The 27,476-nt window shown below is 44.1% G+C and overlaps 2 protein-coding genes across 2 annotated transcripts; one reads left to right on the top strand and one right to left on the bottom strand.

The window, feature by feature from the left end:
• Positions 1-1,348: 1,348 nt before the first annotated feature.
• Positions 1,349-25,238, top strand: LOC1279963 (uncharacterized). The gene is made up of 12 exons (XM_061656224.1): positions 1,349-1,504; positions 4,524-5,793; positions 7,658-7,790; positions 7,901-8,064; positions 8,909-9,997; positions 18,250-18,388; positions 18,455-19,806; positions 19,885-20,205; positions 20,274-20,421; positions 20,533-20,741; positions 21,607-21,790; positions 22,221-25,238. Exons 2-12 carry the CDS (start codon positions 5,673-5,675, stop codon positions 22,489-22,491), a joined length of 4,131 nt encoding a protein of 1,376 aa, XP_061512208.1. The 5' UTR covers positions 1,349-1,504; positions 4,524-5,672; the 3' UTR covers positions 22,492-25,238.
• Positions 23,272-26,001, bottom strand: LOC133393049 (uncharacterized). Its single transcript, XM_061656223.1, has 2 exons — positions 25,889-26,001; positions 23,272-25,779 (listed from the first exon to the last, which is right to left on the bottom strand). Exon 2 carries the CDS (start codon positions 25,729-25,731, stop codon positions 24,892-24,894), a length of 840 nt encoding a protein of 279 aa, XP_061512207.1. The 5' UTR covers positions 25,732-25,779; positions 25,889-26,001; the 3' UTR covers positions 23,272-24,891.
• Positions 26,002-27,476: the final 1,475 nt, after the last annotated feature.

Genomic DNA, 27,476 nt, shown 5'->3' on the forward strand with positions numbered 1-27,476 from the left:
CCGGAAGGAAAGATAACCCAACATCCACCGTCCGGCGAGCGGTTGGGCGCGTTTGTGGGCCCTTAAAAAGAATTTCGGGTGATGTTTTTTTTAATCCTTTTGTTTCCTTTTTTTGCATATACTATGTTCCCAGCTCCCAGCAACAAACGGAACAGGTTTTGTGATGATTTCTTGAAACGATTCAATCGCACGGACGCAAGTACCTTTGGTTTCGATCTTCCGTACGTCCGCACCCACGGGAGGGAGTCAATATCAAGCTCTACAAACGACAGCAGCTTTTCTTTGCTGTGTTGTGCCTTTGTAATGCTCTCTTCACATGAAGCTCACGAACGAGGCGTACTGGAAGCTTAATTAATTATCAAGTTTTTGGGTTGTCGAATTTGGCTTGCGAGTGCTGCTTCTTGCCCCACCCGCTTATGTGCCACATACTGCTGCAGAAGTTGAGGTTTCACACATTTAGGAAATACAGGCAGCAGAGTTGAAAAGGATTTTTTATGCTTTTCTTTTTTTTTGTAAATGCAGGATGTTCCACAGATTAAGCCAATTTTCGTTTTCTTTTAAGGAATGTGTCTGTATCCATTTTGTTTTATTACCATGAAGAATGAACGTTCATGCTGGGATCGTGCAAAAACTGGGTAAGATCGTTATAAATTATTTCAGTTTGTTGTGGTCGTGGTTCAATGATATAAATTTTAGCCATTTACTTAAATTCGTCTTTGTGTTATTGTAATATTATTAATAATTATTTTTTTTAGCGGCGATCTGTTTATTTTATGTAAATAATACAAATAAATAATTTCAATGCAACTCAAAAATATTTAAATTAGAATTAAATTTTAATTAAATTAGAAATTAACAGAAAACAATAGTTTACAAAATACTCCTTGCTGTCTTAATATTATCTTAACACAAATTCAAATTTAAAGATAATAGATACTCAATAATAGATTTTGTGATTTAAAGTTAAACTGCCAGTTCTTATATAAAAAAAATAAAAATATTAGTTTCTTTAACAAATCAGCTGAACCAAAATATAAATTCAAAAAGTTTTAAAAATGCTCCAGCAAAAGCTCCTGCACCTCCTTCACCAAAAAAAACGGTCCCACATTCCACCTGCCCCGCAGAACACATTCGCCTACGGGAACAAAATGTGCGCACGCCCCTGCCGGTACGACAAGCGTGGTGCGCACAGTACCGAGTCCACACCGAGTTTTGCGCGCGCGCGCGAATCGGAACCGACCCGAAAGCATCGACCGAAAGCGCTCTGCTATTGGCGTGTGCGCGCAGGCGGCAGGCGGCAGGCGTTGGGGTGGAAATTATGTTAAAATATAAAAATAAAATCACCCCGGACGGCGTCCGAATAATTCAGTCGTTTTCGTCATTCGCTAGCGCGCGGACGCACCGGAGACGCGTGAGTTTTAGTTGGCATTGCGGATTAGATCTGTGTTTTGCTGCTGGTGCTTCTGTTCGGGTGTGCAGTACACAGTGCGGTTCAGTGAACAGAGTAAGCATTGGTGTGTGTTTTGTGGATAGATGAAATAAAAAACAGGTGACTAAGAACGAAGCGCTCTACTAATCTAATACGTGTTACGGGCGTGGGAAAAATTGTTCCCGAAAAAAACACCGGACAAACTCCCGCGGGAACACTGTGGGTCAAGATTTATGGAGTTTGGTAGAGCACGTCCAAATGTGGGTGCACATTTGAATAACAATCTTTGCGGCTTGGTATGTTACTGTAGTGAATGTGTTGCTATGCGATTGTCCGAACGAGTGCACTAGTTCCGTATGTTGCGAAACTTGTCTATTATAAATCGCTGTATGTGCAATGATGAAGGCGTTGTGAGTGGACATTTGAGTGTTTTAGTGTTTGTAAAGGTCCTTTTTGTCCTACAGTTTGTATGTATCTGGTAATTTACAGTTTAGGGATACAAAACTAGAACAAATATAATAGTTTATTTGATTTTGTAGAATATTTTAAGACAATTAATGCAATTTCCATGTATTGAACCATAACATCAGATTGTAAAACAAATTATTTGAAGTTCTAGAACCTCTTGCCAAAGTGTCGCAAAAGCTATAAAAACAGCAAACGGTTAGCAAAACTCCACTCGATCGGACATTTTAGGGTGCTACAACGCCCAGGGATGCATCAGCAGCAGTAGCTGAAAATGTGCTTTGAAATGTAAAACAATTCGCCAGCAGAACAACCGATTTAAATGAGAATGCCCGTACGTTCGCTTGCTTATCCGCCAACCGCTCCCGTACAACCGACCCGGGCACGGGCTCGATCGAGATGGGAAGGTTTTATTGACCTTGCCTCTGCATTTGCGCCACCCCTCTGCGTACGGAGGCATGGAGCGAGATTGCAGAGAGGCAACACACAGAAGCCACCGCAACGCCCTGCTCGAATTTAACGACAATTATTCACATGATAATTAGAAGCATTGGACGACAACAAGCGAGCGCGAGCTCGTTCGTTTCACCCGGCCAGAACCGCAACCGTTCGAATCCTCGGGTGGAGAAGCGGAGATGGAGGGATCTCTGTTGCTAGCGCATCACACGTAACACAAGCGCAATGGTGCACACACACACACACAGACAGAGGGCACACGAACCGTTGTTAGCTTCTGTACTATTTTTTACGAGAAACGGAAGAATTAAGACACCGTTTCGTAATGTTTGGCAGTGAAAATTTTTCAAACATTTCGAGCCTCGTCCCAGCATTTTTTGGAAGTGTTGAGAAATTTTCTCTTCCACATTGGGGTCAATGCTGGACGGTGGAATCTGCTGTTGTGTGGAATCGTGTAGAATAACCTTGACAGGATTAGGAAAGAGTTTGGAAATTCTAGAAATTAGAAATCAGCAGGGTGTGAATGGGGACAATTCGAGTGAAATAGATTCGTAAGTTGGAGGTCAGGTGCAAGTGATTCAATATGGGCAGGTAATTGTAGCGTTTTCTATGCATAAACTAGAAGTTGTTGGTGGCATTTTGCCATCGATGCGCAATAATTTGCAGAAATAAAAGTATACATACGTTCAAATCATGTGATTATCAAGACAGGATTATCTATTTTTTATATCTCACTGTCGGTACGATAACGGGAAATCTTGAAGAAATGTTATTTGATTGAAAATGATGAAGCATAACATTGAGATAAAAAAATAACTCTAGTTCATACACTATTAATTCAAAATATATTTTTAAAACTAGCTTTATTGAAAGCTATCTTAATATCAGAAGAAATAATGAAAAAATGTGTAGAATTTCTAACAGGTACATGAATCACTCTTGAGATTCGCAGCAAATATGAAGAGAGCTACGTAAATAATATTGATACAGGATATTCTTCGATTAGAATGTGTATGGAGAGCTTATCGAATAAAACAACAAGTCTAAATCGTTCTTAACATATTTTAGAAATCAAAATCAAGACTACCAAGAATACCAGTAGGAGTTGATTAGGTTGAATAGTTGATCTAATGTAATAGATTACCATTGATTCTAAACCCAAGAGTATCCTTCTGAACAAAACAGGGAAGAGAAACAATTTCACAAACAAATGTCAAAGGAACAAAGAGTTCAACCTCATCAATTCTTCGTTTATATCCCTCAATACGGATGTGACAGTACGCAGATCGTAACAAAGCCTCCCGGTATATGCCCTTCAACAGTACCCTAAATCCATGCCATAATTGCCCGGTTCAGCCCGCAAACCTGTCATAATGAATTCGTAATCCTATATCCCCCTATGTTTCGATCGCCACATAAAACAACGAAAATCGTAGCCTGCGCTTGTGGAAGTGCCGCAGAGGAGGAATAAAAACAAATACAATCCATCAAATTTTAACATATCAAAAGAGATGTCTGACCTCCAAATGTTTCCTCGTTCGATGGCACTCCAAGTTACGGGCGGTCTCTTTTTGTTGGGTTTTCTCTCTTTGTATTACTGTTTCGCGTATCACAATTTAGGCATCACGCTGAAATGAGGGAAGTCGATTCTGTCCAAACCCTTCCAAATCCTACCAAAGCGGGGAGTTCAGCCCTAGTCCGGTGTTCGCGGTGACGTCGAAACGTCTCGTGATGGCCTCATTTTAGTGCGCTGATTTACAACCTATCACCATCGCCACCACGTCAATTCGTCATGGGATAGGATCGACAAGAGTTCGCACGATCCCATTTGCAAACAATTCTGTAGGGCTACGAGCCCGTAAGCTGCTGTAAGAGCGTTGACTTGGAAGGGTTTCCCACAACCGAAAAAAAGAAGAGCGTTGATGTAGAATAAGGACAATAGTTTCTAAATTAAAACATCATATTACATGTGTTACTACAAAGCAATTTCCAGCTCAGAAGGGAACAAAAAGGTCCTTTACCTTACTTTAGTTTTAATTAAATCTCTTTTTTCTCCTACTCCACCTTCCTCCTGCTGTCCCATCTTTCACCCCCAAAGCGCAGCGTGTTAATTGAAACCACCCAAGATTTTCCATTACTTAGTCTCCCGTTCTGTTTCCCGCTTCATCCACAGCACTCTTGCAACGGTATTGCGAACAAAATTGAAGCAAACGAACTGCGACCGGGACAGGCGTAATGCCGACGACAGGAACGGGTTCGTCGTCTATCGCCCGGTGACATCGTTTGAATGCGACCACGTTTTGCTAGCTACGAGCAAACATCTACAGCAGCAACAACAACAAAAAGAGAGATAAAAACAGATAGAGCCGTAGATAGTGAGTAAATTAAAATCATAATTACCACCCATCCGTCCCGATGTCTCAACGGTGAGATTTGCCAGCACAAGGTAAGCAGAGGAGCGCCAAGTTGGAAATCTGGAAATGTGATCACCCATAGGCCTAACGGGAATTGGGCAGTTGTTAAGACCATTTGCCGTGTGTCTTAGAGAACGCTGCGTGCCGCTTTTTGTTTCGTGCAGATATTGTGGGCCTGATACGTTTGATCGTAAAAATCGTACCCATCACGACCCCATAACCGGACGCAAACGTCGTACAGTAATATCCGGAACACGCTCGCTCCGGCTACCGCACCGTACCTGACCTTGATCACGTGTACCGAGCCCAGGGTGGTCAGAGTGCGAAAGTGGTTTGACTGTGCGGAAAACATAAACAAGGGCAGCTAGCAAAAAAACATTAAAAAATCTCAACCCGGTTTTTGGGAAAAAAGGTTACCCACCTCCAAAAAAAGAAAGACTTTCGTGGACAGTTTTCGCGTGTGCGTGTGAGCAGTGCCGAAGCAAGATTAATGGGACTGGAACCGTTTTCAGGCACGCAGCAGGGGAGGAACCGTTTCGAATTGCCGAAAGGAAGCAATTAAAAGAGTCTTTTGTATTGAGCCAAGGGCCCTGCTAGCCCGTGTCCCGAAAGTTCGCGACTTTTGCGCGTGCCCGTACGACTAAGTTGTGAAATCGCAAGGAAATCAGCAAAACAGAACTATCTAAAATAGCACAACAACACACAACGCCTAGCGGCGGCCGTCTAGCCTGCAGCACAGCCTCCTTGGGATCCCACCGTGGGCATCAACGGACAGGGAGAGGTTGTCTATGTGAGCAGGTGTGTGCAGGTGGCACGGGAGCCCAGTGCCTGCCGACTGGTTGATCCATTTTTGGCCTACCTCATTATCATCATCGAAGCGCAGCAGAAGAATCGAGCACAATTGGGCAATGACGGAAATGGAAAGGAAAGTGGCAGTCATCGTCGGCTATCAGCTGCGATTGTTGCTGCTTGCGGTGACTTTCGCCACAGCCATCCAGATCGATAATCGGCTCGTACAGCCACAGCACGGTAAGTTTGGTTTGACATCGTTTCGGGATACATCTAACAAGTGCACTGCTAAGGTGGATTAAAAATGCGCACAGTAATAAAGGAAAGAAGCAAATCAATGTTTAAGTATTTATATCGGGAAAACAACAAATCTAATTGATTCTACTATTTGTCTATGCTTCATAGAATTATACTTACATTATGGAGTATTAATTAAAAAAAAACATATTTAATATTCCACAATTTTAACTTACAACAAACTTCTTAAGGCACATCTATTAGCAGATATCAACGATCAAATAAAGAAACAAAAACATAGATTTTGTTATCGTTGTTTGCATCCATTTAAGGATTCCATTTTCGGATAAATAATAAAAAAATCCATATCAAACGATTAACCTTAATATAACCATTTTAGTATAACCTCTTCCTTATATTAGAGTAGTAAAAGACGAAATCAAAACTTAGTATTCTGGCTATAGAAATTGCTTGATTCTGATAAAAATCACTTAAAAAAGATAAAAAGATATAAAATTCTTATTCTCTAACATTTTCTAACGACTTACATTAGCATCGTTTCATACTAAACCATCCCTAGATCTAGTATTAATTCTGAGAATAGTAAATAAAATGCACTTAAAGCAGCTTAGTATTCCTTTTTTAAATGATGAAGAATCATAAAATATAGTTTTTTTCATCTACAGTCTACACCAACAGTTGCGTAGATCCCTATTTCTTCTCTTAAAATGTAACAAAAATATGATGATAAATATATTTTGTGTAGCTTTTAGATTTCAATATCAGTATAAAAGTCTTCTAAAAAATTTTAAAAAGCATAAATTTTTTAAAACATTTAAATGCTTAAAATTATCTCATTGTAAAAGAAATCAATGTCTTCTACAAAGTAGATAATGATAGTATCCTAAAAGGCACGATTAAGAAAATGGATCATAAGATTTCAAATCCCAAATTTTAAGGGCCACATTACCAAAATTTTAATACTACTAAAATCAACCTCCTTACCCACGACTACCATTCTGCAAGCAAACATTTGTATCCATTACATCTGCGCTCCATGTAATTGACATCTGTAAACATAAACACAATGCGCCCATTACAACATAGAACGCCGCTCGGTGGGCCACTTTCACTTTTCGATGGTTCCACGCGTCCTATCGCTGCACCGTTTAGCACCACCGTTCTGATTCATTAACTCTTGCCCCACCACGTACGTACTAACGTGGCGTAGAAGCAGCAGAAGCACCCGTATTACCGGCACAATCACTACCATAAGGGTACGCATTTAGTACCGTCCGGAGCACTACAACCAACACCCCAAAACGGCAACAAAACACCGTCTGCTTATGTAGTGCGTTTGGCTTGTGCCCCGTTGCTGCGGGCGCCCTAACAATGGTGGACATCCGGTGGCAGCGTCGGTGGCAGGTGAACAATGATCGGAATGGGAATTCAATTCGATTGCATAATAATTCGCCAGCTGGGGAGGGTTCAATTCGATTCCGCGCGGAATGTGCGTCAATAGTTTGTTTATACTTGGTTTTTTTTTTTGGGTGTGTATCTTCGCTTAGAAGAGAAGACTTTTACGTTTCGAGTATAGCTTAATAGCGATGAGACAAAATATTCGTGCCTCTATGGACCTTGTTACCTGTCGGTGCTTAGAAAGAGCATAGATTAACCCATAATTACTCTACTTGTATACCTTTTTTTTCCTCTGTAAACCCCGCCACGTTTTCCATCGATTATTGAAGAGCTTTAATTGCGCACGCATGATGCACTTTAACGAGCTAATTACAATCATTTCCGTCCTTCGTACTCTCTACATTCTTTGCATTTGTTTTCTTCTCTCCCCTACCATGTCAAATTGTAGATTGTTTCGAGCGGATAGCGCTCGGTGCGATGCTGCCGTTCGAGAAAACGTTCCGCAACTCGGACACCAACTCGCTGAAGATCTGCGAAACGCTCTGCCTCAACGACAAGGAATGTCAAACGTTCGCTTTCGGGTAGGTGAAGTGTAAAAGCGCACCGTTTGCCGCTGCCTAATCTTTGTCTAATTGTGCCATTTTTGTACCTGGTTTGTGTGGTTGCTCGTGTGCCGCTTTCAATTTTGCAGCATTTCCGGTCGGGGCAATGGTACGTGCCAGCTGTCGGCGAACACAATTGACGCGACGAAATCGCGCCCGGTCGGTACCATCTTCGATCCGGACTTTGATCTGTACGCGCGCAAGTACAACTGTTTTTTAGATGGACCCACCAACCCGCCACCCAAACCGGGAGGTAAGAAGTAATAATAATCTATTGGTATAGAAATTCGAATAGGAATAGTATGCCAACAGAGGATATATCTCATATTTCTCATGTAGAAATCAGAGACATAGACTTTATTCTGACAAAATCAACAATCGGTGCCTTAAGAGAATTAAAGTATTAGAGAAAGACATTGATACTCGATGTTATAGAATTACAGGGTTTCCCACGGTTTATTGGTCCATTCCCATGATTTTTTGGTGCGTTTCCCCGTTTCTTTGATCATATCCCATAGATTTTTGGTTAATTCCCATAATTTATTGGTTTTTTTCGATTGGATATCAATACAATTGGACCAACAAATTCTGGGAAATGGTCAAAAAATCGTCGGAACGCACCAAAGAAATACGGGGACCAACCAAAAATTGATGAGAACCAACCAATAAATTGTGGGAAACCCTGTAAGTCTTAGAGATTATAATTAAAGACTTGAGGACAAAATTAGGCGGCAATGACAGTGAGAACTAAACTAAATTATTACATCATCTTTTGTAAACTACAAAGCATCTGGTCAGCGGAGACATCCAATAGTCTTAAAACTATTGAAGAAAAGCTATACAATTCCACTAACGACCATTTATAATTTGATAAAATCAAAGATCATTTTTAGAGCTATCGATTTAATGTACGCTCAAAGATGTACTAAATGTAGAACCTGGAAAACTAGATGGTGCATATCATGCATCATCTTGAATGCTTCTATAACAAACAATCATAGTTTGACTTACTAGACTTTTTCTAAGTTTCTTTCATAACACAAAAAAGTAAATATCCTTCTGAAAGAGTATACTAAAACTTTGTTCCTTGATTTTAGGCCTGGGTATCTTCCCCAATGGTGAACCCGGCGGTGGTCCGCAGCGACAGCCTCCACCACCATCTGCACCACAACCACCGAGCGGTGGTGGTTTTCCTCCGCCAGGCATCATTGAACGTCCTGGTCCACCGGTGTTCGGTCCACCCGTATCATCCGCTGGCATCGACGCCCCAACCACTGCGAACGGTGGGTTTGTAGACACCTCACGACCTACCAGCGAATACGGTACAACCGCACCGGGTACGACCGGATACGGCCAAACGAACGGTGAAACACTGCCCGAAACAACGGCACCGGCCGAAGAGTTCTACACCACGAAAGATCACTCGAATCCGTCCAGCGGAGGTGGTGGTGGCAATGGCGGTAATCCATACCTTCCAACAAGTACAGCCGCCGGACCACAGTACAGCCTGGTGACTGGGGAACGACTACCACCAACCCAACCCGGTGCAACAATGCCCGATCGCGAAGGTGCCACCAAGTACCCGCCAGACTATCGGCCCACGTACGGTGGTGGTAGTGGTCCTTCCAAGCCCGCCAACTATCCTTATCAATTCCCAATGCTGTACGAAACGCACTACCCACTGCCAAACGATAAGAATGGCTATCCGGAGATTTACGCCCAGAATGTTCCAACGCTGGACAACAATTATTTGCGGCCAGAGTACGGTGGTACGAGCTTTGGGACGAGACCTTCGGCACCGGCCGGAAGTACACCGCCGGCAGGACCGTCCGGTGGCTCTGGATATGGTGGAGTTGTGCAAAGGCCAAGCACTGGTGGTGGTGGTGCTGCTGGTAGTAATGATTACACCAATAATGGTGCTAACAATCCTTCGGGCTATCGTCCATCGAATGGCTATGGAAATGATGGAGGGCAAATACATCGACCATCTTCACCGGGAACTAGCGGGTACGGTGGGCAACCGGTACGACCCTCGGCACAAGGACCTAGTTCCGGCCCATCAGGGTACGGTGTGGTACGTCCGGCTCCAGCCCCTCCAGTAGCTCAGTCTGGTCCATCATCGGGAGCAGGATACAACGTGCACGAGGATAAGCTCGATCTACATCCACTCACCATTTCCAAACGCCGTAAGTTACTGCTTTATCCTCTTTTTTATGCAAGGTGTACAAAGATCGTAGCTCTATAGAAGAAGACAAAAACATTTAAATCTACAGCAACACAAACACACCGCGACCACTGATCACCGATTGCACAATTATGATGCTACTTGTTGGGCGCATACAACGAGTAGAATAATTACCACACACACCGGGTTCCGATGTTCTGTGCTGCTGAACATCGCTTCAAGCGCACTGGACCGTACCGGTGCGACATTCGTTCCCCCAATTCTCACCACCGACCGCGGGAGTAGACCTACCCGGACCACGTGGTTTGAAAAATCTCATCCATCTGTCTATAAAGTGACATTTGTCGCGCCATGTTGCACATGTGTGATGGTGCATGGTGGAGTATACGGGCTCAGGGGGTTCGTTGTTTGATTAATGTATGCTTCTCATGCGATATTACAGTGTGTGCAGGTTCGATCCTGCATAGCCGATCGGTTTGCCGTATACTCGATCAGGTGCAAAGTGACCCACAAACAGATCTGCACGCAGAGGTACGATGAATTGGACCAAACGGAAGTAACTTTGAATGGGGCAGCGCTGGTGAGCTTTTGAGTTCATTACCAGCTTTAGCGTTGGATAGAGAAAAGTGGTTTTAATCTGATGCCTTTTCAAGACAATTATAAAACAAGTTGATGAGCTTTCCATCCTTAAGGCTACATTAAGAAGTCTTTAAGATGTAACTACTAAATGTATCAAGCCGAAATAAGTAGAGCTTCAATGTTGATATATAAATAATTTATACTTGCTAGAATGACTCAGTAAAAATTGGATTTGACAAGTGTTAGATCAATTGCTTACGAGCTTAGCTGGGGTTGCTAAATTCCTATTAAGTTGTAAAGCTAGGAGCCATTCATACAATATTATACAGATGTTATTGGATCATAAAATTGGCTGAATTTCTGTTCGGAAATGTCTTCTTTGAGGTTCATTTTGTAGATTCTTATAGAGAGAAACCTGTTTAATAAAATAAAATAGGCATGTTTATCTCAAAAGTCTAGCTAACAGATCAGTTATTCATTTATTCATTTATATTTCCTTACGGATACAACAAGATCGTAGAGGTCAAAAATGGCAACAATATCAAAACACAATAATCTATTTCGTAGTCTCCTTGTCTCCAACTACAACTTTTATCATGATTGAGGTACTTTGTGAAGACGTAAAGGAACTCTTTGGAGTCGAGTGAGAGAGCTCTCAGTGTCCTGATAGCGATCAATATCGCAAATAATCACTATGAGACATTAGGCTGATGTATTTTTTGTGAATAGTCGCATAATTATTTGACTCAAATTAAGTCCAAAGCTAAAATATATAAAAACTATATACTACAATTAAACATTTACTTAAAAATTAGAAGATCTTTCCCCTGGATCTTTTCCCCTGGACATTGTGCTCAGTGTAACCGGGTTTATCAATTTAATTATCTACGTTTGGAATGATTTATAGTTTTAGTAGATCACTATCAAATTAACACAATGTTTACTCAAACTGTCCAAAACATCGCCATGCCTATTAGACACTCACCAAACACGAAAAGTTCTACAACAATGCAGCTCGGTACACAGTCGGCTGCAAAACAGAGCAAGGGCATCACGCTTGACACAACGCCGATGCAGAGCAGCACACCACACTCCCATACACACACAAACACTCCAGAATACACACATTTCATTGCCATTAAGCAGGGTAATTGCTGCGACCATTACCGGTGGTCGGTATTAGCTAGAGTTCACACCCTGCACGATCGAAGAAAACCGGTGCACATCCAACACCTGCATAGTGGCGTAGTGAAGGGCTGACCGAGCGATGTACACTAGTTCGGGACAGGAAGAACACATCTATTCAATTATGACATAATTATGAAGTTGGGTAGCATTCAGTGGAGGGCGTAGAGGAGAGAAGATGTGAATTGAAGGGAAAATGAGTGTTGGAGTGAAACATGGTGATCATTTGTGAGATCGTGAGGATGTTTGAGTATATGAAGGGTCATTTCCTATTTCAATTTGATTTTTTTACGAAAAGAGACATCGCAGACCTCTTTTTGGTCTAGGCTAGTATATAACTAGCACAAAGAAACTTTTCACTTCTACAAACGAAAGTAAAATATGCATACTCAGGGATTGAAGGGCTCGTTGTACTTCCGCATCACGTCACACCGGCCACAGAGCGAATTGCGAGACAACAGTTTCATCTAGCGTTTTCTTATGCTTTCATCATCGGTCAGATAATACTATTACGTTACTAAAGGGAAGCTTGTTAGCTCCTCTTTCTTTCTTCTCAACGGTGCATCATTTGCATCTGGTAAGAAATGCAGCCGACAGTGTTTGATCGCTCTCGACCTCTCCCCAACAGCTGACCGTTCGGGGCTCATATGTGTTTGTGTTTTGTTTGATGAGTTTATGAGCCGCAATGAAACATAAATTTGAAGTCTCTCCCGAGCAGCGGCACACGAGCGTGTCTCGCATCTTGCCTGCACCAAACGAACGATTGCCAGCCAGCCAGTGCAGCGTGATGCCGGTTTTCGCTTACGACACTTACACTACGCGCGGTGTGAACCGGAAAAGTCAACCTGGCTGGTGTTTCTGCTTCTGCTTCGTCTTCTAGAGATTTTCGCGCTTTCCACGGATTGCTTCACCGGTGGCCAATGTCCGGAGACGCACGGGGTACGCATCAAGCGTGCAATGTTCTTTGTTGTCTTAGCGTCCTAGTGTGCGTCCTACGGCCACAAAGGGTCATTACTTTGGGTGGCGACTGAAGCGGCTCTATTAGAGACTCTGTTCGCCCGCGAATCTGCTTGAAAGACACACAACAAGGTTGATAAACTCTACATCCGTGAGCAAGGAGAAACAATGGCCACCCGGCACTGACGATCCTTTGCTGCACAATGATCTGCACATTTTTGTTAGGTTAAAGTGTGCTAAAAATAAACGAAATTCTATCATTTTGTGTTACATTTGAAACCAAAGACCGGCTCTGTTCTAACACATTTTAGCTGTATGTATGTGCACTTACAAAAAAAGGCACACCAACGCTGGCGAGACAAAACAATGGACCTTCACCCAAAATAATACAAATTAGCATAATTTAGCTCCTCGTTTGCCCTGCCCCGTCCGAGCATGATCGAGATGTGGTACACGTACAAAAAAAAAGCATGCATACATACATACCTACCCGCCATCATTAACCTCTAACAGTTCCGATACAGATGGGTATCTTCCTCGTGTTTTCATTACCACGCACACGCAAACCACGCACGCAAATGGTTCGCCCCGCTTAGCCAGCGAGCTTTCGGTGTGACTAGTGAGGGCGACAGGGCATCCGGCCACTGCCTGGGGGCAGAGTAGATGGTGCGAGCCACTGTGAAGGGTGTTGACATATAAGCTTTGTAATATTTATTACCAAATTAGTTGAAAGATTTTAACTATTGGAGATGTCCGAAGATCATCCACAGAGCGTACGAAAAGCAGACAAAATCGCGACTTGTAGTGTGATCATTATTAATGTTTAGACATAAGATCCTCATTTTTTAAGGCGTCCAATGTCTAATCTTTTGCTCAAATCAGTCATTAGCAAATGACAAATTATAGTGCCTATGGACGCCTGACGCCTCATCGAGAAGGTAATCGATTTCCGAAGCCACATCTTGAGCCTCCTCAACCGTAACTGTCATGCTGACATGCTGAATTTGAAACGCACAGTTTGACGCCTACAAAGGGGTAGGGATGATCGTCACTATGAACGAGTGCAGGAAAATTAATTATTCAATGTCTCCATGGTTGGTATGAAAACAAAACACATGAAAAACAAACCACTCGATCGTTTGGAGCATGGAAAAAATTCAAATTTACGGTTAACCGAACCGATTCGGCAAAGACCTTCAATGGCTTTTCGGCGTCAAGAGAGAGAGAGAGAAGTAGAAACAAAAAAAATGTTAAAGAGATTAACGCACGATCAGTATTAGACCAAACAGAGCGAGAGAGATTCATACATTCACAACAAAATTTACCTTGATGTGTGTGGTTTTTGGTACAAATTTAATTAACGCGCCAAGCACCTAACTCGCCGCTGCTTAGGCATCTCTTTCGCACGCCTGTGCAGCTTTTGAAGCTGTCAGAAAGCTGAATTCCACCCGTCCCCGCGATGCTGTTTTTGTTCGTCCAATTTTCCACCAACCCAGGGTGGGAACTGACGTGCTACCGTGGCACGCTGTGTGCTACCCCGCCAAACGATCGGAACGATCGGAACGATTCGATCCCCACCACACGCCATTTTCACCATTCTAAATTGCACTGGAGGAGCCGGGAGGAGAGGGGGCCCTTTTTTGCGCCAGATTTGCTTCGCGAAAATCCTAAACTTCACTCAACGCCCGCAAAGGTGGTTGCACAGTTTCGTATGAGCGGTGGAGACGTTCGCATCGCTTCTCTACATAGCAGCCGTTTGTGGTTGGCGCAGCTTCTTGCGTTTGTGTTAGCCTGCTAGGGACGGAGCTGCGTAGAAGCTCTGCTTGTAGTGGTCAGTTACAGATCCAGGCAGATAGTGGTGATTGGACTTTGTGCACCGGATATTAAACGTGATGCATCCATCGCACAGTGTACCAAGTGCTGCATTTATACACTAAAAAATCAGCTCAGTGGACAATCGACATCCTCGTTGTGTGGTAAAACCGTTTGTCCAGCTTATCGCCCGCCAAGCAATTGCATCTACCGCACACAGGTCGTTCTATTCGATTGGTGCATAGAATACGAATCATAGTTGGATTGTGCCGTAACTGTGCTGCTGGATGCTGGTCCGTAGTGCGTATGCAAATGTGGTGCAGTAAAGTGCAGCTGGTGCTGATCTAGAGTGAATCCGTGATCTGTGATCGTTACAACGAACGGCCGGCTTCTGTAAGGTGTCGAATTGTGTGCGCGCACCCCGTCTCGATCTGTGATAATGGTGTTCGACGTTTCAAAGGCACTGATAATCTGTCTCACCATATCGGGGTTGATACCGGAGTACATTACATCGACGATCATCATTGTGGAAGATGCGAAAGGTTAGCGAAATTGGCCTGGTTTAATGGCTCAATGCTTTCATGTCCTTCAATACTTCATTTATTGCGTTTGGATTAATCTCAGACGTTTTCCATTACATTGTTCACAGCGGCGTGGCGTGCGATACAAAATCATTAGCATTTCATAACTCATACCTTAGTAAATGAGGTTTATAATTGAAATATCTTATAATGCTTTGCACAAACAGTCTGTCGAACAAAATTTCATCGTTTTCAAGCTCAAAATTATTCTTCTTTGCTTGCAAAATAAAGACCAAGATTTTTTTATCTTAAACAGATGTCAAAATACAGAATTAAACTGGACAATGGTGAAGTTAAAGGTCGTTACGAACAATTACATTCTAACTATTTTACACTTTCAATTTATTTAAAAAGGAAAGTTGTAATTTTGACGGAATAATATCAGTAACTTGTCTAACTTCAAAACCTGTTTGTTGAAATCAGATATCGATGATAAAATCTTCATATGTACATCCTGAAATCCTTTGAAACCCACAAACAAGTTCCTTAAAGATGTGACATATATATCTTCGAATAACTTGATCAATTGTTACTTTCCTAAGATAATTTTAATATCAATTAATCGATAAACTCTCAGAATATGGCATAATTTTTTAGATCTACCAACATATTCTTGATTTAAGTTTTTTTTGTTCTTTTAAGCCATTGAATTCCCCTTGAATATTGGCAAAAAAAGCCAAACTACACAATATACCCAAAGAGTAACCATTGCTAGTTAAAGTATTAACTGCTGGAGGTTCCCAAAATTTCGATTTTTTTCGGAATTGATCAAACACGTTGCAAATGTTCAATTCAAAATAAATGTTTGAGTAACTATCTTTGGTCAGTAGTAATCAGCTCTGAAAGATGCATGTCATTCTTATTTGAAAATTCTTGTCTGAAATCTGCTTTTCTCGTCTTTCGTCTTATTTCAATATGCTTCTCGTCTTCCATCTAATAAAACCAAACTGTAAAAGTCCATCTAATAAAACCAAACTGTAAAGGTATTTTTGCCACAATAAACTGTAGCGAAATTACTTCCTGCCATCTTAGCAATTTTCTTCGAAATCTTTTGGACGATCAGCAAATTGGTATCCTGGTTAGTGGTTAGACACAATTTGATAAATTTAGACCTAAACAAAATAACGGAATTTTAACGCGTGAAAAATATAAGCAGAATGGTAAAACATTCCAAGTCATAAGTGGCAAAAACAGACCCAATGTTTTCATATTTTTAGAGCCAGATGTCTGTTTGAGGTTTAAAATAACTGTTACGAAATATGACTATAAATCCTGAGGCCGAAAATCGGGGTATGAAAATAGGATCTTCCAAGGTTGGGTTCTACGGGTTCATTTCAAACCGAAAAATGAAGTTTCAAGAATAATGTTGTAATGTAATGCATTTTATAATGTTGCATCTTATATGATAAATTCAAAGTAAAACGTATCTCCTTCATGCTCCTTATGCTTCGTATTCTTATCTAGCACAAAATCTATGGTGTACAACATTTTGGAGTTACTGTAATGATAGTAAATCCTCCAAACCTGGCTATAATCGTTCACACTTTGCGTTGTTAAGCTGTATTTGATAAAAACTGCCTTAAGTCTGTATGTTCTAAAGAGGCCTTTTTGAAAGAAGGAGAACATATTGGTCTCCAAAGAAGATTTACACTAGACAAAAACATGACTTAATGCAATAAAAAGTATATTTCATGTTGGCCTTTAACACTGCTCACACACACGCTCTGAACCTCCTGCAAAGGGCGAAGCAAGGTGTTGAAATCGTCATAAAAATCTGTACAAACGTGGCAGACCGTGTGTTTTGATTGATTGGCTGATTATTCGCAAATTGTTTCGCACAGGGAGCGGTGTAAGCTAGTACCATTTTTCTCCGGCCAAAGAAGAATGGCTACGGTGACAAGCAAGAAAAGCAAACATGACAAGATGCACAAAAACAATCGATCGCGCAAGAACCCTTTTTGTGTTTTTGTACCGACCCACCGCCATCGCCCGAGAACAAACAGAAACTTCAAACCGGCCGGTGGTCCAAAAATCGGGCTAACAAAACCGTTGCCATACCGTTTTGCGTACCCGTACATGAATAACATGAGCGCGAATTCAATACGCCCATTGTGTGCGCTCTACCACCCCATCGGTCGGAGATGCATGCAACGAAATTGCATTGTTGCAACCGAACCTGCAGAACCGAGTGTGCAACTATTGCGACATTGCACGACAGCTCATACGTGGCATCGCGTGTACGGGCGCTAGGCGTTACTCCCTCCCAAATTGTGGACAATAAATTCTAGCCACCCGTATAGGAACAGCATCCAAAAGGTAGCAAGAATAGCCAAAAAACGCAACAAAGTTGAACCTTGCAAGAGAGGAGGTCATCAACGATGCATGACAAGAGGGTGTTTTCGCAACCACAAACTACAAGACATGTGTATTGCTGTTGGCATACCTTTATCTCTCCCGGTAGCATCTTCAAATCGCACAAAAGCGTGCCAACTGCCATCAACGAATTATTCTATTCTCCAACACTTCGCGTCGAACATAAAACAAACCCAAAAGAGGAAATACAGTCACTTCCCGTCGTGAAGGGTTGTGTCGTTTCCGGGTTCTTTTCAATTCAGGCTGCATTAAAAACACCAAATCTCCGAGCTCCATGAGATGAGGTCACAGTATGGGCAGAGCCGTCACATCAACGATCATAACTACCTCAAGTTTATCTCAAGCTGTGTGTGTGCTCTCACATTTCTTGTTATGCATTGTTTGGGGATGTCTTATGAATACAATGCGTTTTTTTTATGAACGCCCCAAAACGCTCTTCTTGGTGATCTTGGCCATGAATTACTGGGCCTAGCTCACTAGCTGTGTGACCTAAAACTCGGTGGCCCGTTAAAGCCTTCCCCCATCGACTGACCGTGTACATCTTCCGTCAGACACATTTAGATGGTGTAATGGCGATAGTAATGATCATAATGATGATTTCCAAGCGATCATACATGATCACCGGTCGCAAATCGGAAAGAAAAATCTGGTACAAGCTTCTTGGGAGTATTTCTAGCGTCCTCAGTTAACCTTCCGCGGGAAGTTGATGAAGTTTGCAGATAATTCGTGCCAATTTTGACGTTTTGCTTCTATCTTTCCCTACCAGCGTGCTATCGTCGGGTGTTGGCCGGCAAACGGGTCGCCCCGCACTGGGTAAGGCGGACGCTGATCTGTGAGCGAGTGGAGGACTGCCAGCGTGAATGCGGTGACGAGAGGCGCTTCTCGTGCGAAGGCTTCAACTATCGGTAGGTCATCTTCAAGAGGTTCACAGTGATAAGAGATTAAATTGGTTTGTTTTCTAACAACAATAGGCTGGATCCTACCGGCCGTGGACAGGGCGATTGTGAGCTGATCGATCAACCGCTTTCTCAGATCGATCTGTACTCTAGCCCGCATCAGCGCGACTCCAACCTAATTCGGGATGCCGACTACGACTACTACGAGCGCGATCGTAGTGCCAGCTCCAACTGTCGGCCGAGCTGTAAGGATTGTATGCTGAAACCCTTCCGACCGACGTTGGAGTTTGTACGGCCCACGACGTACCGGCCGCATCATCCAGAAAGCTACAAACCCTACCCATCCGAGCATCATACGTACGAGGAGGACCACCGGTACAAACCGTCCGTCATCACAGCGCTCGACAAGTACCGACCACCGATGTACCCAAGCAGACCGGAGTTTGAGCGTTACAGTCCATCTTCCAGTTACTATCCTCCACCACCACCGCTACCACCGCCAGCATCAGCCCCGCTCGACTCCTACCGACCAGCTCCACCGCCCTACAAACCCCCATCGTACGGTGGCAGTGACATCGATCGATACGGAACATTAGATCATGGTTTCTTCAAACCGTACGAAACGCGTCCCGACTACCCGAGACCGCTTCATCATGAAGACATCCGCCCGGCGCATCGTCCACGCCATCCGTACGAAGATCGTGATCCACCAGCAGGACATCCGGCACCACCAGGCCCACCGTCGCACGTAGCTACCGTGCAACAGTATGGTAGCAAGCCGAGCACCTTCATACCGTACCTGATCGGGCAGAACATACACAAAAACGGTGGCATTTACGGTGGTTCGTACGGTCCGTCGTTTAACGTCGACTCGTACAAATCCATCTCGGACTACTGGGGCCTACGGAATGAAATCAAACGCTACGACAGCCCATCTTTCAACTACTTCGAGCTGCGCAACGATCATCACTTTGATGACAACAATGTCTGGAGCTACGGTGGTAGCAAGTATGGCTACGAGGAAGATCATCATCTGCTGCAGCATCCGTACGCGGTGGAGCATCACCGACCGTCAGGCTTTGGTCCACAGCAGTGGATACGCCGGCCGAGCCACGAAGAGTGTTCGGTAAAGTCGAGTGAAGGTTTCCGACTGCACAAGGGTGTGGTGAAGTACGCCCTCAACACACCGACCGTGATTGAGTGCGAGCGGATGTGCTACTCGGAGACGCGGTTCCGGTGTCACACGTTCAGCTACCGCTATTCGGCAGTGTCGCGTGAAAACTGTCTGCTGTGTGATCGGCCGTTCAATTTGCTGGACTTTTACGCCGACCTGGAACCGGACCGGGACTATGACATCTACTCGATGAGCGATGATGCGAAAACTTGCCATCCCGAGCTGAACCATCCCAGGCGGGACTATAATGCGCGTAAGTTGGGACCTTCCGGAAGAAGATCTTTTGCTATTGTAGCTCTTTATCTATACTCTATTCCGTTTTCTTTTCCAGAGTGCTTTATAAGGGTGATTGATTCGGCGCGATTCTTCAAATCGATCGTGCGTGACTCGCTCACCGTCCGATCGATCGGTGAGTGCGAGCTGGAGTGCATCAAGGCGGCCAAGTTTACGTGCCGTGCCTTTACGTACAGCTTCGGACCGAACGCGGTCAATGCGGTGATTGACAATTGTCAGCTCTCCGACTGGCCGGTGCGGGATATGGACAAGGACCGGCATCTGGTGCCGGACGAAAGCTTCGACGTGTTCGAGCGGGCCAGCTATGGGCAGGGTTGCGAGATTCAGCCCATCATTGACGATAAGCACAGCAAGAAGTGTAAGTGCGGTAGCTTTGGGATCGGGAGGAACGATTTTACACGGTTTGCTTTTGTTTGCTCATTCCAGTCTGCTACCTTGGGTATGGATCTCCGGCTAAGCTGCTTTCCTCCGCAATTAAGAAGGTCACGTCGGTAAACACCGAGCTCGATTGCAAAAACGAGTGTGTCCGCTTGCGCGAGGGAACCCATTTCAAGTGCCTCTCGTTTAGCTTCAGGTAAGCAGTACTTTCTTCCCTGGTTGAGGGCAATTAAACTCTGCTTAGCATCAATTTTGAGTCCCCGCATAAAAAAAAACTAAACCGCTTTTGGCTGACTCGTTCCTGTAGCGCCCAAGCGTCGACGTACAACTGCGAGATGTCGGACCTGGACCAGAGCGAGCTGAAGCTGGGCGTGCACTATGCGCACACGAACGATCGGGACTTTTGGCTGTTCGCGTGGAACCCGTTCGACTACACGTGCCGGGACAAGATAACGACGATTAGCGGTGGCACTCGGGCGAATCACGACCGCCGGATAGACGTCCTGCGCGAACCGGGTAATGGGGGCCGTAACGGTCGGGCTGGTGCTCGCAATCGCACCAATGGCATCATCATCACTACCAGCACCAATACCACCACCCTTACCACCACCAACACCAATGTCGACCGTCACCGGGACGAACGAGACAAGAACACCGACAACATCATGCTCACTACTACCAACACTGCCACCAATCGTACCATCGACCGCACTCCGACCACTAACTCCACCAATTCCAGCTTCATCATACTGCTTCATCCCGCCAACCGGACGGCAGGCGGCACCGCAGACGGTAGTGATGCACGATCGTCGTCGCATGCTTTTAGTAGACGCGGTAGTAGCGCCCCGAAAGTGGCGCCCACCGCAACCGGATAGAGCCGGATGAGATGATGGGGTCACGCTTTAATGCTAACACATCTAGACCATCTTCATCGCTAGGCTCAGCTTCAGATATTTACTAGCTAATAGTAGAGCAAGGCTTAGTGCTACTTAGTTGCTTACCCAGCTGCATTAGTCGTTAGTGGACGTGATGCTCCTCTCGATCACGATCGTGCTCATGCTTGCATATGTTCCGATACTTCTTCATCCATCCCAGTGTAGTGTGTACTGCTTAACCTTGCCATCAACCTTGGAGTCGTCCTATGTGTATGTGTGTGGTACTCCATCACCATCACTCATCAGACTCTTCTGTCTTCAGCAACACCTCCAAACACGCACACTCATTTTCTGCAAAAGTTTCACATTGTTGTACCTCTGTTAAACACACACAAACACAAAAAGCAAACATAACGTTATATCTGTGTTCATTGTCTGTTATTATCAAACCATCCTCCTCCTCCTCCTCCTCCTCCTCCTCCTACCACCCCTTCGCTCCAATAAAGGTGATGGAAGTCGGCGCCAGTATACCGTGTCGGGGAAACCCTGCCGCCTCGGTACCAAGTGCGAGCGAAACAAGATCACAGGATTTTACTCCTGCGAGATCGAGGGTGGTGAGATTGGTTCGTGGGATTACTGCTGTAAGACCGAGCATCCTTGCGGCTACTCGCATGGGTTCGACTATCCCTGGTAAGGACTACAACAACAACAACCAAAACCCACTGTTCCTTCCAAAAGAACCCGGGAACAGCCCGATGCGGGTTATTGTAACACAGCGCACCACGACAAGCGTCCGCTCTCGGTACACGGGCACGTGTGTTTACGGAATCATTGTTAATTTCATGTGTTTATTGTAACTTACCTTAATTTGTTACTCAATGTTCTGTTTTCCAAATCATTATGTGTATGTGTTGTACCCTACAAAACAAAAAAAAAACAAACCTTTAGTATACACGTAGTCTACCTCGTGTCTCTTAGTGTGTACCTTGTCCTGTTGTATCTGGTTTGCATTGCGCCGCTCCATAAAGGTGGTTCCTCCTTTCAGCCTAACTCACTAAACACTATTCTTTCTGTTCCCATCTCGCCCTCCCCCCCACCCCCCTCCTAAAACCCCGCACAGGTGCTTCGTGGGTGATGCCCCAGATCAGTGGCGCAAGTGCAGCGATAAGTACTTCCCCAAGAAACAGCACGATACGCGTTATCAAGACGCGAATAAAAAGGGTGAAATCTATCAGCCACCACCGAAGCCGGGAGGACTGAGACACCTGGACGGGGACGGGGTGACCGCACCGGCCGAACTGTGGCCCGTCACCTACCTGTACGAGAAGGGACCGCCGAACGCGACCGAGATCAGCAACCACGTGATCGACTGCAAGAAGGACAAGTGCTGAGAGTGCGCCCTGCAGGACGACACACCCGCAAACATACTCATACTCGAACGAACCTTCAACCCTTCCCCAACCCCCATTCCCCTTCGGCCAAACCGTGTTCCATGGGGCACCGCGAACGAGCGACTAAAGTGAAGTAGTACTTGGAAAGTAATGGTAGCGTTAGGTTATTAGGGTAAGAGCTGTCCAAAATGGGGTCTTCTGGTGATGCTTGGCGGTAAGGCGACCCATTTGCGACAGGCGCAGGGAAGGACACAAAAACACACGGTACACGTTGCTGTACTGCGGCAGTTAGGAGTTAGGTCTTAGAAGCGTTAGTTATTAATCTTTTAGCGTACCGCCCGGTCAAACCCCGTTCGTCTGAAAGCTCTATTCTATTTTGGAGAGATCCAACCAGTTTCGTCCAACAGCTAACATTCTTATTGTGCTTCGAATTGGATTTTTTTTAAAGCAGCTTGTGTGAGGTACTAAAACGGAAACCGAAATGAGCAGATTCCATTACAAACAGCTCCGTTGGGGCTGGGCTTGTGATAGACGAACGGAGCGAACGCGGCATTCGATTGCATTAAGCATGAGTGGACATTTTAACGTATTTATTGTAACGCGTAAAAGAAAAAATGGTAGTTTTTAGTAGATGATCGTACATTTCTTACAATAAATTTAGTCGGACAGTTTCAAACAGCAAACCTTACAAACTGGTTTCAAAATCAATTCTTAGGAGGGTATAACGCTCACCGGAGTTGTGATATGCATTTTTGAACGAATTAAGCTGGACGCTTTACATTTTCATGCCAATAATAATATAATTCAGAAAAAAATATTTTCAGATAATTCATTTGGGACCGTTTCAAAGCAACTAGAAGAGTGCCTACCGTTACATGGAAGAATCGAATCACAGTCCGAACTTGGTTCTTTCGTTGCTTAACGTTTATATAAACTCTCTGTGATTTTACATGATTAACTGCTTGACGTAGCGTCGTAATGTCGGTCTTGGCTGGGCTTTTGTGCGCACAGGCTTATTGGACGTATTTGTAAAAAGTGTTTGATTGAACATGAAAAAATGGTTCGGTTTTTACATGAACTTCCTCTTCTATTTGGGCGTAACGCCACATGCGGACAAGCCCGGCCTACACAGGCGCTTTCGAGACTTATTCAGTATTACGCAGCCGGATAATCAGGGTCCTTGCTACAAGGGGAGGAAGGTCCATTCTGGGCTTGAGAACCTAAGATGGGTATGTTGTTAAGTTGTGCGAGTTGATGACTGTACCACGGGACCGCCCCCTTTCAGCCTGTAGAAGGGTGTTGTTGATCCAATTCTGAAAATGGCCTATTCTCCTATTTAATTCCCAACAAAGTGCTATTGCTTTAGTGATTCTGCACTGTGTGTATGGCTAAATGGTTGCATCAAATTCTTGTTATGATATGAAATTTTAAATCTTTTGCTCGGTTTCGCTTAGAGCAGTGCCCTGGTTCCTCTCTTCTGCTTCTATTTGGAGTAATTTCTTGTCGGACTTTTATAGAGGCGTTCGAATTTTATAGTTAGTTTCGTCCTTGCTACGGGGAGACGGTCCATATGAGGAATGAGCCTATGAAGGGTATGTTGTTAAGTCGTATGAGTTGACGATTGTACTACGGGACCGTCACAATTTAAATCCCCCTATTGGTTGGCCTATTACACGATTTCATTTGCAACTAAGTGTTACTGTTCTGTACTGACGATGACTTTTCCCTGTATATGGTTGAATGTTGGCATTCTTTGCATGGATTCTTATAATGGTGTGAATTTTTATGGTTATTTGATAGGCTTCACTAATAACAGCGTCCTGGCATTGTGCCTGATTGTCCAATAAGGCCTGAATTTGATTGACCTCATAGCTCCTGATGTATGAAAACGGCCCTAAAAAGCCGGTATATATCAGGCATGTTATATTCTTGCGATGTACACATCCAAAAATCGAATTCATACTTGCTGTTTGCTTCAGTTGTATGCAAAAGTTCTCTATGGAGTTCATTTTTTCGACCTGTAAACCTGTATATCAACCTAATCCACCTTCTTATCGACAAACGATGCCAAAATTCTAATCACAAGACATCGATTCGCTTCTTTACCCATTTACACGCTATTTTGGGGCTTGCTTTCAAGAACAATCACCTTGAAAACCACTTCGGATGTTGCCCAACTGTGTACCAGGAACCATCATAATGTTTAATAATATTGCGCAGTTGTTTTATAAAACCCTCTTCCCAAACGCGATCGCCGAATAAATCGCTAAACATATCCTATTCCGTTTCCTCTGCGCTATCTCTTGCTATCGGCATTACTCTAAAATCTATTACTCTAGTATTTCTGTAAAAAAAACTGGAACAGGCTCCATTAAAAAAGGCTCACCCACCGTGCCCTTCTCATTTGATGTTTCGCATCCCTTCCGCACTGTACACGGTGCGACTTCGGTAGGTGCTGTGGGGCGGCAGCGGAGGACCACCGCAAACAACATCCCCGTCCTCACGCCCGATATGCTTGGAGGAGGACAGTACCATGTCAACCGGCACTTTGGTCCACTTCTTTTTCTTACCTCGTCTTGAGCTGTTTTTCGAGGAGCTGGAGCTGGCGGAACTTGTGACGCTCGTGTTCAGCTCACTTCCGCTTGATTCCGGGTCGGGTATCGGCTGTCGAAATTCGACAATCGTCGGAAACAGCACGGTGAGCGGTTTCGATGGATCGTATTTCATGTTTTCCGACGGTTTCGGTGACGCACTTTGTGACTCGTCATCTTCATCCTCCTCTTCCGAGCAGTAGCGCTGGTGGAACAAATCACCGTCCAGGATCAAAGGCACCTTCCCGTCGACGCGTATCTTTTCCTTGACAACGGTCGGTATGGTGGTACGGCTGCTGAGCTGGCTGTCCGTGCTGTGGATACCGAGCGTACGCAGACCGGCGGTGATTTCGGCCGCCCGATCTCCGGCCAATATTTCACGCGTCGTTGGCAGATGCCCCATCGGGTAGTTTTGCGCCTGGAGACGACTGATGCGTGCGGCTAGACGGATTTCCTCCAGCCGGCTGTGCGATACGTCGACAACGCCACGTCCACGGCCCATCGGTTTCGTGGCGCTGGCACCCGCCACGGTTGACGTGAACGAACCATTGTCCAAACCGTTGAAGTACTCGGTCGCGTTCATCGTGTAGCCCATCGCACTGTTGATCGCCCGACTGATCTCTTCCTCTGCAGAGGTACGGTCGATCATTTTGGTGGTGGCTGTCGAATGCGGACGGGCGAGATGAACGGCACGGAACTGTGGCGCAGTTTGGGATGGAACAAAATAAAAGCAAAATTGTTTATGCAGGTTAGCAAACAGGGCAGACACAGTTAAATGGGAACAGTGTAAAATAAGCTATAGTTACCGTGCAAGGCGACGGGAGTTGATGAAATATTGGTTGAACTTCGCGTTCTTGCTGATACAGCAATGGCGAACGCAGTGACCCGCATACGCGATTGGTAAACAACTTCACCTGTCAAACTGAAGCTGTCGGTGTTTTCCCGGTGCAAAACAAACTGTCGGTGTTTCCCAAAGTGCAAATGTCACGGGAAATTCAAAATTGACGTTAGTTCGAGTTTGTGTTTCAAGCAATGAAGGTTTTTATATAAAATGGAATTTAACAACACCGCTGGGACTCTACTTATTAAGCTCATCAGCTTCGTTACAGGCTGACACTATTATTTTCAATGCGCAAGGAAATATTCATATACGAGTTGGACGAGTGTGACTGTATGGTTTGAAAACTGAATAGTAACCTGACCTGACGACCGAACAAGACCATTGCCAAAGCACTGGCAGTACCACCTTTTAAACATTTTTAAAGAAAGATTTTCCGACACAGACACACGCGATCTTTACGGTTTGAGATCTTAATAGTGAATGTTTAAAAACAATTCTAAAATTCCTTGTATTCTATTTTTATTCGCATACTCTCCCAATTTTCCCGGGTAATTTTTTCCTTATCTTCGTAGCCGTTCATATCGTTTGTCTCCTTCTTTTTGCGCGAGAACCGATGTTGTAAATGTTTGCCCGGTTTATCCTTAATGTTGGATAGATTTGTTTTTACTTCTATCTTTTTTTTAACTCGCTTGGCCGGTATTTGGCTGTGCCGTGTGTATGTCGAATCGTTCATGGCATCATTCTGTAAAACGCTTTTTTTCTTTATTTATTAAGGTTTTGCATTTGGATGTTTAGTGGATGCTGTTTATTGCACAGCAAACATCCCAATTAACCAGAATTGCTTAAGCAGCTCATTTTGGCACGCTAAAGATCGCTACTCTAATTCGCCTTTTGCAGTAGATAAACAGCATCAAAGTTCCAGGCGGTCCTTCTAAATAGCGCCTAAGCAGCTTCCTTAAGCTACGGTGCCGGGGATTATTTTTCTTTGTGTTTTATTTTCAAGCAAGCGTCATCGATGAAATAAACAACAGGATTTGTTTTGTTTGTGTACATGTGTATATTTTTCAATCCTTAAAATTCATAAATTACACGAAACGTATCACAATTTACTGTACAATCACAATCACTTCCTTCAAAATCCCTTCTTCAAAGAACTAATCTAACTTGTACAGCAGCAATGAGATGATTGGCGGCGTCTGTCTTTGACACTTTGACAAGACCCACCTTGTACCGATGTCATGCATTAAAAAGCTATGAAGTTCCACCAAGTTCGGTACACGTTCTTAACAAGCCTTAAAGTTCCATCATGAACCCTACACATAGTGTTAATCAGCCACAAAGTTCCAAAGAGTACCATGTGCCTGTTAAAAAGCTCCATAGTTCCGCAAAGTGCCGTCTATCTCTTAATCAGCCACAAAGTACGACATTGGAACGATTTTTCGTTAAACAGCCCTAAATCAGCTATAAAGTACGAGCTGGCTATTTGGGATACGTTAGGCGATCGCGCATTTGTGTTTATCTTGTTTTCCTTCACTAAAATTTATTTTAGATTG

This window comes from Anopheles gambiae, chromosome 3 (assembly GCF_943734735.2).
Source record: "Anopheles gambiae chromosome 3, idAnoGambNW_F1_1, whole genome shotgun sequence".
NCBI classification, from domain to species: domain Eukaryota; kingdom Metazoa; phylum Arthropoda; class Insecta; order Diptera; family Culicidae; genus Anopheles; species Anopheles gambiae.

Bases quoted from the DNA above. Each gene is read 5' to 3' on its own strand.
- LOC133393049 (XM_061656223.1), bottom strand. From the start codon at position 25,731: ATGATCGACCGTACCTCTGCAGAGGAAGAGATCAGTCGGGCGATCAAC.
- LOC1279963 (XM_061656224.1), top strand. From the start codon at position 5,673: ATGACGGAAATGGAAAGGAAAGTGGCAGTCATCGTCGGCTATCAGCTG. The intron at 9,998-18,249 runs GTAAGTTACTGC...TTTCCCTACCAG, and splicing joins ACTCACCATTTCCAAACGCC to CGTGCTATCGTCGGGTGTTG. The intron at 18,389-18,454 runs GTAGGTCATCTT...TAACAACAATAG, and splicing joins TGCGAAGGCTTCAACTATCG to GCTGGATCCTACCGGCCGTG.